The sequence below is a fragment of the Mercurialis annua genome, linkage group LG1-X, assembly GCF_937616625.2.
Source record: "Mercurialis annua linkage group LG1-X, ddMerAnnu1.2, whole genome shotgun sequence".
Taxonomy (NCBI): Eukaryota; Viridiplantae; Streptophyta; class Magnoliopsida; order Malpighiales; family Euphorbiaceae; genus Mercurialis; species Mercurialis annua.
Window position 1 is genome coordinate 53010210 of NC_065570.1, and position 14181 is coordinate 53024390.

General features: G+C 35.5%; 1 protein-coding gene across 1 annotated transcript; it reads right to left on the bottom strand.

The window, feature by feature from the left end:
- Nucleotides 1–8347: 8347 nt before the first annotated feature.
- On the bottom strand, nt 8348–12627 carry LOC126672986 (uncharacterized). Its single transcript, XM_056104780.1, has 4 exons — nt 12608–12627; nt 9534–9796; nt 8902–9446; nt 8348–8824 (listed from the first exon to the last, which is right to left on the bottom strand). Exons 1-4 carry the CDS (start codon nt 12625–12627, stop codon nt 8348–8350), a joined length of 1305 nt encoding a protein of 434 aa, XP_055960755.1.
- Nucleotides 12628–14181: the final 1554 nt, after the last annotated feature.

Genomic DNA, 14181 nt, shown 5'->3' on the forward strand with positions numbered 1-14181 from the left:
TGAACCCCTGAACTTATTAAATAACCCGATTTGACCCCCGAACTTGATAAATACGTAAACATTGAACCCCTCCGTACACAATTTCTTCTAGAACGTTTCAAGTGACAGGTGGACATGAAGGGTTCAATATTTGCATATTTATCAAGTTCAGGGGTCAAATCGGATTATTTAACAAGTTCATAGGTTCGATAGGTGAGACGTTAAGTTTAGGGGTTAGATGGGTGAAAGGGTACAAGTTCAGAGGTCAAAGTATGTAAAGGCTTAATACATAGTTTGACCCCTGAACTTGTACCCTTTTACCCATCTAACCCCTAAATTTAACGTCTCACCTATCGAACCTCTGAAGTTGTTAAATAATCCGATTTAACCCCTGAACTTGATAAATATGTAAGTATTGAACCCTTCATGTCCACTTGTCACTTGAAACGTTCTAGAAGAAATTGTGTACGGAGGGGTTAAATGTTTACGTATTTATCAAGTTCGGGGATCAAATTGGATTATTTAACAAGTTCAAGAGTTTGATAGGTGAGACGTTAAGTTTGGAGGTTAGATGGGTAAAAGGGTACAAGTTCAGGGGTCAAACTATGTATTCAGCCTGCATGAAAATATTACGTCACTCATTCTAGAGTGATAGGCATTTTTAGATAAAATAAATTTATTTATATAAAAATATAGTAGCATTCACTTTTATTTTATATATTAATAACTTTATTTTTTAATATTTTTTATATTATTTTAAATATATTTTACTATAACTATTAAAGATAAATATGACAATTTGCCATTTAAATAATAAATGACTTGCTATAGTTTGGAATAAAAAATAAAAATAATGCCTATCAATTTACGACAGATGAAGTATTTTTTTTTATAAATTTTAAAAAAAATATGGTATATGCAATTACAAATCTCAAAATCATTTTGTAGTTATATGTTATTAAAATTAAATACAGTATACATTTTGTCAAAAAAATTTAGAAGATATTATATACTCCCTCCATTTTGAAATAATTGTCGTTTTAGGGAGATTTTTTTGTTTCATAATACTTGTCACTTTAAGATACCAAAAAAGCATTTATTGCTATTTTTCCACATATATCCCTCATTAATTCATTGAAAAAATACAAAAATACAAATAAAGAGTCATACTAATTAATGTTAACAAGTTTCAAGAAGGATTAATTTAGTAAAAATACTTAAAATTTTAGACATATTTATTAATTTCTTAATTTGTGTGAAAATGGCTAAAACGACAACTATTTCAGAATAGATGGAATATTACCAAAACAGGTAACTAAAGATATACACAAGACAAGAGCAACTATACATCAGTATCTAATGAAAAAACTTAAAAAAAAAACAGTCATAGCAGCCTTGACCATCTGAGCATGCTAATGCATTGCTTTGTTAAATTGGCGAGGCACATATTGGACTTTAAATTCTTGTAGTGTAGATAACAGATGTCAAATATCATGATAGATACCCCAAGTCAAACTAAGTAATACAAAATAAGTAGTGATCGACTGAGTTACGTGGAGAGCATCTCTTTCAAAAATCAATTATGTCCAACTTTTAGAAAGTGTCCAATTTGATGCTTCACAAAATACTAGAAAATTTAATATCTCGAATTCCAAATACGACGAAAAAAAGCATCAAAACGCCCAAGTACAACGACGGTATATGGTCTATAGCGACAACCACAACAACTCCAAAATGCTTTTTTTGCTAAGGTAGCCGCATTAAAATTTAATTTGATATTACCAACTGGGATAAGTCTGATCGATATGCAAAGGAACCAGAAATTTTTGCTGATCAAAATTTTGGCATTTCTCGATTGTATGGCTTAATATTATAACCTTCCATAGTTGCCAACTTGGGAAGTACATGAAACTTATATTTGGATGACCATCTAATTCATCCATACTCTATGATAATTTCACAAATTAAAGAAATAAGTGTATTTTATTCTCAGTTTAACATTAACTAATGAAAATTTAGTAATAATAATTTTGAAAATTAAATAAAAAATTATTACAGTCAAGAAATTATTGAAAACATCTAAAGTTATCTACCAATTGTAACTTTTATAAATTTTAAAAGTATTTTATTTAAATTGAGAATTGATTAAAAATTAATGACAATTATTTATTAATAATAGATTTAGAAATTAAATAAAAAGATTATCCAAATTAGAACTTTATGAAAAATAATAAAGTAGGTGGGATAAAGTTTTGTAGATTTACAGAAATTCCATATTTCGAATCCAAATTTGATTTGTCTATAAAGAAAGAGTCAAATAATACGAATAACTTGTGAAAATAACAATTCAGAGTAATGAATATATTGTGAGCACATTAGAGCACAAAAACAAAAGATAGATCGAGGAAAATAAGGTATGGCCTGGCCCCTGTATCGATAAGAAGTAAATCATCGTCGCAATCAAATGATAATCGCACATTTTCAGGGACAATGGGAGGGACCAGTGTATGAGGGCGGGTGGGCGCTTCTTCCGGCCGACGAAATATCACAAAATTTATATACAAACGGATATTGGCCTAATACATCTTTTACCTCTGAATTTGTACAAATTTATCCATCTGACTTTTAATATTTGAATTTAACCTATCTGATATCCTAATTTTAAAATTTTACATGTTTGACCCCTAAAATAGAAACTGAATCACAAATATGTTGATGTAGTGAAAAATAGTGATTAGACTGTCACCTAATTCGACACCTCATCAGAATCAAGAGGAATATAAATGTTCTATTTTATATTTTGTATATAAAAATGAAAGTGAAATTGAAATATATTAGACTCATTTACATTCTTCTTTTTCCTTTTTTAGAAAAATATAAATAAAAATAGTTAATTTTTAAAAAAATTAAAAATAATTTGTCTTAACAATTTAAAGTCCTTAGATATAAGATAGAGAAAGTAATTTTTGTCATAATAAAAAATATACTATAAATTTTAAAAGTCAAAAGATATATTAAAACAATTTATAATTTATAATACTAGCTTTACATGTTTTCTCATTTTAATCACGCAGTTAAAATTTTCTCATTTTCATGCACGAAATACCATTTTTTTCTCAAATTCATGCACGGTGCTGAGGTGTCACGGCCCCATTGGTATAGTTCACTGAGGTGGAGGTCATTTTACACCAATGAATGAGTGCCACCTCAGCGCCGTGCATGAATTTGAGAAAAAGTGGTAGTTCGTGCATGAAAATGAGAAAATTTAAACTGCGTGATTAAAATGAGAAAACATGTAAAGTTCGTGATTTTTTTTGATATTAACCCATTTATAATTATGGTATGATGTATGCTTTCGGTACAAAATCAAGAACCCATTATATTCGTATTAAACTTGATTTTTTTATTTCTATGTTTTTTTTATTAAAAATAGATTTATTTTATATTAATTGTTAACGGAGATTAACGATATTAATTAGTATTATTATATAAACTAAACCTATTTTAAGGTCCTTTAACTTTTATTTTTTGGTTCATCAAGTACTTCAACTTTTATTTGGATTTTTTAAATTCTTAAACTTTCATTTTTTGGTTTATCAGGTCCCTCAACTTTTATTTAACTTTTTCAGGTCCTTAAATTTTTATTTTTTAGTTCATTAGGTCCTTAAATGAAGATCCATTTAAAGACCCAATGAATCAAAAAATAAACAATTAGGGACTTGAGAAAAGCAAATAAAAGTTGAAGGATCTGAAAAACCAAAAAATGAAAGTTTAAGGACCCGAAAAAGTCAAATAGAAGTTAAGGGACCTAATGAAGCAAAAATGTATAGTTTAGGGACCTCAAAATAGGTTTAGCCTATTATATACTCCCTCCGTCCCACTCTAATAGCATCTCCATTGCATATGCTATATAGTATGATATTTTTAGCACAAAATATGAAAAAACACTAAATATAGCACGAATTTTAAATTTAATCTCCAATGCATAATGCTATATTAAATGCTAAACTATTAATTTAATATTAATTTATTTTATATATAAAAAACATAAATATTTATTTATAAGTTTAATTTTGATTTTGATATTTAAATCTCATTACTAATCACTAATTACATATTATAATATAAATATTTAATAAATAATTTTAATAGAGCATAATATTATTTTTAAATTTAAATATACATGATAAAAATATTATGAAATTTATTTATTTTATTTAATATGCTATTAGCTAATTATTTGAATTATTTTTTTAATAGTAATTATTTATTATTATTATAATTTATTAATTTAAATATAAAAAAATTATGTATTATGGTAAATAAAATTGCTATAAATGGTATTTTTATAGTTAATTTAAGTGGATAAAAATTTAGCATATGCTAAACAAGGTGCCAAATTTAGCATGAGTTTTAGCATATGCTAAATTTAGCACGTCATATAACATAGCAATGGAGAAGCACATTTCATTTTAAATGCTAAATTTAGCATTGTGATGTTGATTTAGCATAGGAGTGGAGATGCTCTAATTGACAAAATAACTAAATTACAATAACCAATACAAACTGATGGATACCGAATCCTACTGTAAGTATAATGGAGCCGAGTTGCAGGAGATCCACTCTCAGGCGACACCGGACTCCCCCTGAAGACGGAAAGATATGAAGGAGATACCGAATCTCTAAGATTCGGTAATACACTAATAAAGACCGAATCCCACATGATCCGCCAAGAGCGTGTCAGGTCCGGGATTCGGATACACGACTAAATATAGAAACCTTGTCCTATTTGGACACAAACACTACATATGGAAGGATAAGCTCTACTTTAGGAAGATAAGACTATTTAGGAAGACGTTCCTAAATAGGACTCTTATCAGATTAAGGTAGATCTCGACAAATCAGGAGAATCCTCAAGATACGGCCGAATCCCTACAAAGTAGGATTCACCTACCTAATACAACTCTACTAGGTATATTCGACTACTATAAAAGGAGCACGAGGTATGCCTAGAATCACAATTACATTCATATACTCAAAACGCTGCTCAAAGCTCTAAACTGACTTTAGCATCGGAGAGTTAATCGGACAACCACCGTCCGGTTAGCTTCTACCCTGTTTTGCAGGTTCACTCACCGGTTCAGAAGGCAGACTCCATCAATTGGCGCCGTCTGTGGGAAAAGCTTAACTAAACTTCAAAAGAAGGAGCTTTCTGAACTCAAAAACAAATCTCATTGAAGAAGATGACTTCTGAAAGAGTAAACCTGAAAGACAAACAACCAATGGACCCAAAAAGCACTCCGGAGATAATCAACGTGACGGAAGATGGGCTTCTCAACTCCGGGGAAAAAAGCAACACCGGAGGGCTCTCTTTCTCAACACCCCAGTACCAAACTAATCCAATAAGAGGAAGCATCCCAATTGCTTTCAACCTAAGCACTGAAGAACAAACACCAAATGCAGCGACACAAGATCCACACAGCGAAATGCTGAAAAAGATACTAGAATCTGTGCAGGCAAATCTTGACAGATTGGCTAATGAGGCCAAAAGAACAAACGACAGGCACGAAGAAACTATGAGAATGCTAAGGGAAAACTTCAGCCCTACAGCTCCCAGAAGAAGAGAAAGAACAGGAAATGCAAACCCAGGCCGACGGGAGACAAGGGCAGAAAACAACAAAAGCAAGGAACCTCGGACCAGAGGAAACGAAGAGAGGAACGAAGCAAGAAACCAGCGAGAAAAGGAAACCAGCGAAGAGGAAAGTCCTGACAGAGAAAAATCTAACGAGGAATCACCAGAGGCACCCAGAAATGAGCACAACCAGGAGGACGCCCGAAGCGGTCTGAATACGAAACGAGACGAACGAAGGGAGAAGGAAAAAGAAGACGCCCCACCAAGGAGTAAGCGACAAGAAAGAGATGCAGGGAAAGAACAAAATAAGAAAAAACACCAAGAAGGCGAGGGCGAATCGTCAGAAACACCCCAAAAAAGCAAAGCCACATATGTGGTGGAAGAAGATCTAGAAGAGAAGATCGCCAAAGCGCTCAAAAAACTAAAATCTGAAGAATTGGATATAGAGGACCTCAGGTTGAAAGGATCACCCCTCTCGCCCGAGATCATGGAGGAAACCATCCCGTACAGCATGAAGCTGCCGACCTTGCCAATTTTCAATGGGGAAGGAGACCCCCGAGATCATACCTCTAGGTTCACAGCAACCATGGGGCTACTCAGCGTATCAGACGCCATCCTCTGCAGGGTTTTCCCTACCACGCTCACGGGCACAGCCCAGAGATGGTATAACAAATTAAAACCAGGCTCGATCAAAAGCTTCGCTTCGCTTTCAACAGAATTCCTCAACAGATATCTCACAAACATCCCAGCTAAAACTACTACCAGTATCCTAAGAGCCTGTATCCAAGAAGAAGGAGAAACCCTGCGAAGCTACATCGAACGATTCAACAAGCAAGCTATGAAGATAGACAACCTGAACGTCGACATGGCGACAGAAGCATTGCGAGACGGGACGCGATTCGGAAAGCTGGTGGACAAGCTGCTAGTCAATAAACCCACAACTTTCTCAAACTTAATGGGCATAGCTCAGAAATACTTCGAGTTAGACGAAGGGCGAAGGGCGATTCGTGGAAAGGAAGCAAAAGGAAAAGAATCAAAAGAGAGATCCAGAGAAAAAACCAAGTCCAAACCTGATGACAGAAGAGGAAGACCCGAAGAAAGCAGACGATTCGCCCCCCAGACAAGATATGAATCGAGATACGATCCCAGAGATGATGAGAATAACTTCACTCCATTAAACACCAGCCGAACTAATGTCCTCATGTGGATCAAAGAAAACATCAAAAACGTGGTATGGCCACCCAAAATGAAAGCAGAAGCAAGAGACACCAGAAAGTACTGCAAATTTCACGACGATTACGGACACGAAACGGATAGCTGCAGAGACTTAAAGGTCGAGATTGAAAGAATGATCGACACAGGCGAACTGAGGAAATTTGTGGCCCGAAAAGAGAAGAGCAATGACAAGGGAGAAAAAAGAAACAGAGAAGACAAGCCAAAAGAAAAGGAAGACGAGCGCCCATCCAAAATTCTGGGAACCATACACATGATTAATGGTGGAGGGCATAGTAGCTCCACGATCAGGAGGAAGCAAAGGAAGGAAGTAATGAACATACGAGAAACTCACATGCCGCCAGTGATCTTCGATGTAGAAGACTATGAACATGTCAAAGCACCTCACAACGATGCTTTGGTAGTGACTACTATCATTGAAAATTGGAACATGGAGCGGATCCTTATCGACGAAGGAAGTGCAGTAAACCTCATGACGAATGCAGCATACAAAATGTTGGGAGGAACAGCGTCAAGGTTACGCCGAGTCCCAATTCCGCTATCAGGACTCGGTGGACCCTCCATCACCCCGCTGGGAGCAGTCACCTTGGAAGTAATAATCGGCCCGGAAAGAGGAATGAACAAGAAAATCATGTCACTATTTAACATAGTGGACATGGAATTGACATATAATGCCATCCTAGGAAGACCTTTCCTCCATGACTCGGCAGCGGTAACCAGCATCAGAGCACTGGCAATGAAGGTACCGACTGAAAAGGGAGTAGTGACGCTGAGAGGAGACCAAGGAATAGCCAAGAAGTGCTATGATGAATCAGTGGTGGATCTCCAAGAAAACAAGACCGAAAAGAAGGAAGAATAGGAACGAAAAACGACCCATCATCGGTAACGACTCTCCGTCTTACCAGATGGCGTCAAATCTATCTTTAATGCTTTGTATGCCATCTTTTTATCAATAAAAATTCCATTTCGCTACCATCTGATTAGCCAGACGAACCAATAAAGAAATAAAAATCAAGAACAGCCACGAATGATTAAATCAAAGACGAAAGAAGAAAAAATAAATTAAAGATCAAACTCAAGAAAAGCTAAAAGCCAAGAAAATGAGTTTAAATTAACTCAAAGCAAAATCGCCGAACCAGGCAAATCGCCACGAAAGGCTAAAAGCCAAGAAAATGAGTTTAAATTAACTCAAAGCAAAATCGCCGAACCAGGCAAATCGCCACGAAAGGCTAAAAATGAGTTTAGATTAACTCAGAAAAGGCGAATCGCCAAAAAAGAGTTTAGATTAACTCGAAACAAAAACAAAAATAAATAGAGTTTAGATTAACTCTACAAAAAGCAACGCCAAGAACAGGGTTTAGAGTAACCCTCGAGGCAAGACAAGTACATAAAGATAAGGCAAAAGCACATCTCGAAAAAAAAAAAAAAATATATATTCATAAATTGCGAATTACAAAAAGCAAAATTGCGAATACATCAGCAAATACAATCAAAAGAAAACTACTAAACACGGTCTTTAGAAATCTTGACGAGGAGATCACGGGCGATGGCCTGGGGATCCAACCCGTTAACCCCAGAAAAATCAATATTGGGATTCTGCTCCAGAAGCTTCTTCCCAATCGCAAGGCGATACTCGCTTATCAGAGCAGAGTAAAAAGCCTTCGTATCTAGCAGACGGATGTGAAGACCTTCAACCTCCGTTCTAAGACTATCCCTCTCCCCACCAACAAGGGAATTGATCCGAATGAGCTCCTCGATCTCTTGAGTCAAGTCATCGGTCTTTTTCTCAATTACTTTCACTTGGCGATCATTAATCGCATCCTGCGCCTTGAGCTGCGCCAGAAGGGAATCATGCTCTTCCAAAGAGGCCTTCAACTTCGCCCTTTCAGACTCGGAAGTCGCCAAAAGAGCAGACAGACGCTCGACCTCCTCCTCGGCACACTGTCGGCGGTCGTTCAATACCAGAACAGATTGAAGGGCCTACACACCAGAAATAAACAAATAAGAAAGCAACTGAATACAAAAAACATATTATACTCAAGAAAGAAAGCACTTACAGAGAAACCATGAAAACAAGCCAGATCGGAAAGCTCCTGACCCGGCCTACCACAGAACCACGTGACATCATCAGGAATCGCCAAAGTCCGGATATATTCCGCTAGCACTCTCGGATTCAGCAAACTGGCAGGATCCTGACCTTCGACCCATTGAACCAAGTCTGGAGCAGAAGAAGAGCTTCCAGGAAAACTCTCCCTCGTAGGAGAATCATCGACAACTCGACGTCTTTTTCTAGACGGAGAATTCGGGTCTCGACCTAAAGAAATCTCCCCCGAATCAGCAACAACAGGCCCCTCTGAGGCCACACCCCCAACTCCCCCCGAAACGATAGATGATGCTAGAGGGGGGAGTAGTGACGGAATCACCTCGTCGCCGACTGGAACAGCCAAGTCATCACCATCATCATCATTTATAACAATAACCTCAGGCAACGCTACCTCGGCGGGAGCTAGGGGGATATCAACAGGAGCCCCATCCACGACAATGTCGCCAGGAATAACGTCGGCGATAGGAACGTCAGGACCACCCATCGGAACGTCCAAATCTACTTGAAATCCGGAAAGGAAATCGTCAGAAGAAGAAGACATCCTACAAAAGAAACATTAAAAAGAACTTAAGCAAATTAATATACCTTGAACAAAAGAGTAGCAAAGATCCGCCAAGCCTCGAGGAGGATCCTCCAAAGGAAACCATCGACTCCGAAGATGACTATTAACCAAGACATCTAAAAGGGGACGCGACACAATACTACAGGAAGATATGTCAAAAGCAAGCTTTGACTCGGATAAACTTAAAGGAGAAGAATAGCTCCGAACTGGATGAGAAGAAAAACCATCCGAAAAATGAAGAAAAGCAAATTTATGATAGACAATAAAGAAGCGCCTTCGCCAACGACTGGTTAGGCAAGGAAGATAAATACGAGATCGCCCCTCTCTACCAAGGGCGAAAACGAAGCAGCCATCACACTTCCTAAAGTCTACAAAATGATATAACACTTTGAGAGAAGAGGCACAGCCCCGGAGCCTACATGCCTCCGAAAAAGCGAGCACTACTCTAATCGTACCAGGGTAAAGTTGCCCTAGAGCAACCTTTAAATCCCTACACACTTCTACTAAAAAGGGATCCAAAGGAAACCTAAGACCAGCAGCAAATTGCTCTTCAAAAAGAACCGCCCTACAAGAAGATCCGGGAGAGTCAGACGCAGCCATATCGGCACCGGGTAATATTACCCTATAATCAAAAGGAAAACTATACTTAAAATAGATATCTAAGACTTCATCCCTACGAAGCTTCGATCGGGTAAAAGCCATAGCAGCGCAAGCATCTTCCACTCGACTAAGAGGCATCCTAGAACAGGGAATCACAAACATAAACACAAAATAAGGATCAAACAAAAAATATATTGAAGAACACGTTGAAGAACACATCAAAGAACAACAAGTACAGAAGAAATTTCCAGAATATAAAGCATGGAGAATATACAAAGAAGAAAGCCATATTAACATCCAAACGACGAAAGAAAACATACCTGTAAAATCTGGAGAAAACAAGTCACGAAGAATCAAACAATCAAACGAAGAACGAAAAGGAAATAGCTACAAGAAATGAGAGTAAATTCGAAAAGCAAAGTAAGAGGGAAAAGAAGAAATGCGAAGAGATTAAATACAAAATGCTTTTGAATCATTAACCGTTTAAATCATTAAATGCCGACACGTGGCAACACAGAATCTTACTAAAGAAGAAACGTCACCCACAAACATATGAAACGGCTCGCCCGGAATGCAAAGCGACTCGCCCGCATAAGAGAACTCAGCTCCAAAAGAGCTAAAATCCACTAAGGCATAAATGCCAAACTACTTCAGCTCACTTGCGGGGGGGCTAATGATGGATACCGAATCCTACTGTAAGTATAATGGAGCCGAGTTGCAGGAGATCCACTCTCAGGCGACACCGGACTCCCCCTGAAGACGGAAAGATATGAAGGAGATACCGAATCTCTAAGATTCGGTAATACACTAATAAAGACCGAATCCCACATGATCCGCCAAGAGCGTGTCAGGTCCGGGATTCGGATACACGACTAAATATAGAAACCTTGTCCTATTTGGACACAAACACTACATATGGAAGGATAAGCTCTACTTTAGGAAGATAAGACTATTTAGGAAGACGTTCCTAAATAGGACTCTTATCAGATTAAGGTAGATCTCGACAAATCAGGAGAATCCTCAAGATACGGCCGAATCCCTACAAAGTAGGATTCACCTACCTAATACAACTCTACTAGGTATATTCGACTACTATAAAAGGAGCACGAGGTATGCCTAGAATCACAATTACATTCATATACTCAAAACGCTGCTCAAAGCTCTAAACTGACTTTAGCATCGGAGAGTTAATCGGACAACCACCGTCCGGTTAGCTTCTACCCTGTTTTGCAGGTTCACTCACCGGTTCAGAAGGCAGACTCCATCAAACTAATAAATGACATAAAGAGTTATTTATATACCCTTCTATTGATAATAGAGCTAATTAATGTTATTAGTATATTAGTCAAATTTTCATTAAATATTCACCATTTTTCCCATAAAAGACATGGTTTTAAATGAGGGTAAAGATGGAAAATTAAATAAAAAATTATAGTTATGTTAATTTTGTCAATTAGAATGAAACACCAAAAACTCCATATTTTATCAATTAGAGTGGGACGGAGGGAGTATTATATACCTTTTAAACAGACAAATTATAATCCGAGAGAATCGAAAGCTGAAACCCCAACCTCATTAAATAAGAAAGGACTTCAAGTGCTTATTAAAATTGGAACTGGGATTTTCATATATATGGTTGAAATTATCTCCTAAAAAATTAAAACTTGAGCAGTCTTCGTGATGTTGAGTGATACACCAATTGAACAACATGAATTATCGAAGTAACACACGCAATTATTTTATTGATGTATGTTTAAAATAATGGCTAAACCCATTTTGAGGTCCTTAAACTATACAATTTTGGTTCATCAGATCACTTAAGTTTTATTTGTTTTTTTCAGGTCCCTAAACTTTCATTTTATGGTTCACCAGATTCCTCAACTTCTATTTGGCTTTCTCAGATCCCTAAACTTTTGTTTTTTGGTTCATTAGGTCCTTAAAGGAAGATCCATTTAAGGACTTAATGAAGTAAAAAAAAATAAAAGTTTAAGGACCTAAGGAACCAAAAAACAAAAATTTAAGAATTTGAGAAAGTCAAATAAAAGTTTAGGGATCTGATGACCAAAAAAATGAAAGTTTAAGAACTTGAGAAAACCAAATTAAAGTTGAGGGACCTAATCAACCAAAAACGTATAGTTCAGGGACTTTAAAATAGGTTTAGCCATTAGGATTAATGTCGTCATATAGTACAACCTTTCACATTATTTTCGATTTAAACACAAATTATAAAACGTTTCAACTAATAGCACAAACTTTTATTATGTGGTATATATAATATAAATGTCAGAAACGATGTCATTTTGATCGTTCGTACGACCAAAAATGACATTGTTTTAATAAAAAAAAACATAAAATGCATGGGTTATAAAATAAAAAGTTGAGAAAGGTTGTATTAATGGATGAGACACTTTTTAGTCTGTGCTTGAATCGAGAAAAACGCAAAATGTTGTGTTATATGTTGACATTAATATAAACAATTACTATATTACTAACTTACCTTACTTCAATCGTTTCCATCGTTTTATGTAAAATAAGAGTTACGTATAAAATCAACATCTTTTTACAAATTGCGAGTCTATGCCATTTTTTTTTAAAATTGTTAAGTTTATCCACCACTTATTTTTTATTTGAAATAATATCATCGTTCAATAATTCATCGATTTATAGTTGACATGACGACTGAAGGATGATGTGGCACTGCAAGTCAGATACCACAAGTAATTTATACAATTACAATACATTATAATCGCCTAACAAAATAATAGTGATGAATTTTGAACGGTGATATAATTGCAAAAAATTAAAAAATAATGAATACAATTAATAACTTTGAAAATCGTGATAAAATTGTAATTTAGTATAAAGAATTTTATACATAATTAAATTAATCTTTAAAATAATTTATGTTGTAAAGTACGATAAAATTAATCATTGTCACAAATAAAATAAATGAGTTAGTTTTAAAAAATAATTACTACGTACTTTTTTAAGGTCTTAAAGTTCTTGTTTTTTAATGGATAATTATATTTTATCTTGTTATGGATGAATATTATTAAAAAATTATTTTAAATTATTAGTTATTAATGACCTATAATTTAAACGGTATAAACTATAACTTAAGCAGCATAAGCTAGACAACATTCAGTTGAGATTGTTAATTCAATTTTTCCTATAAACGTTACGTTTTCCTTTCTGATGATACAAAAAAATGATCATTAAATCAGTGTGAATTAACCAAATATTTAGCTCACTCACGAGTCATGAGACATTGAGCCGTCCAACCTTCCCACTTGGTTCCAATCGGGAGTGTGGTTCATGAGTGCAATAATGTGATAGATGAACTCAAGTATTTTGCATTATTATAAACATTGACCAGAGGTTTTTTTTTTCTTTTATCAAAGATGGAAATCGATTTTTTAGAGTCTCATGTTAGTTGTTAGTTACCGAGCCGTGGTTGGAACCCATTACCTCTCGATGCACTTAAAAATGCCTTAACCATTCAGACTAGGCTCACATTGGCACCAGAGGGGCGGTTGATCTTTTTTTTTCTTTTTATATGATCATAGAGTATTCTGAACAAGTTTCAATTATAAACGGTATTTTTAAACCTTTCACATTCAAATTAATTTTTATTCGAGCCGAATAGTTTTTTGCGGAAGATAAAGGCCGTAAAGCTCTGCTTTTAAATTTTAAATAGCTGTATATATGAATACGGTTCAAACCTACAATCTCATATAAATTAAAAAACCATCTTACCAACTCATTTGCGTCCTGGGGTAGTTAATATCTTGTGCAGTTGTGCGCCCATAATAACGACTCACACAAATATTTTATTCCATTAAAAACATTGAATTGATAGATTCATTTATTCACGAAAAATTATTGCACACAACCGTTGCGCCACGTCATTCGTGCAACAAACCAATTGTGTGTTAGCCATGTGGAAAATTGAATGATAAAAAAAATAAGTAATAATTAAAAGATTTCCTATCGCAAATGCTCATTGGCTTGATGTAAAAATGACGTGGCGCAACGGTTGCATGGGATAAACACTCTTATTCACTCTTGCCT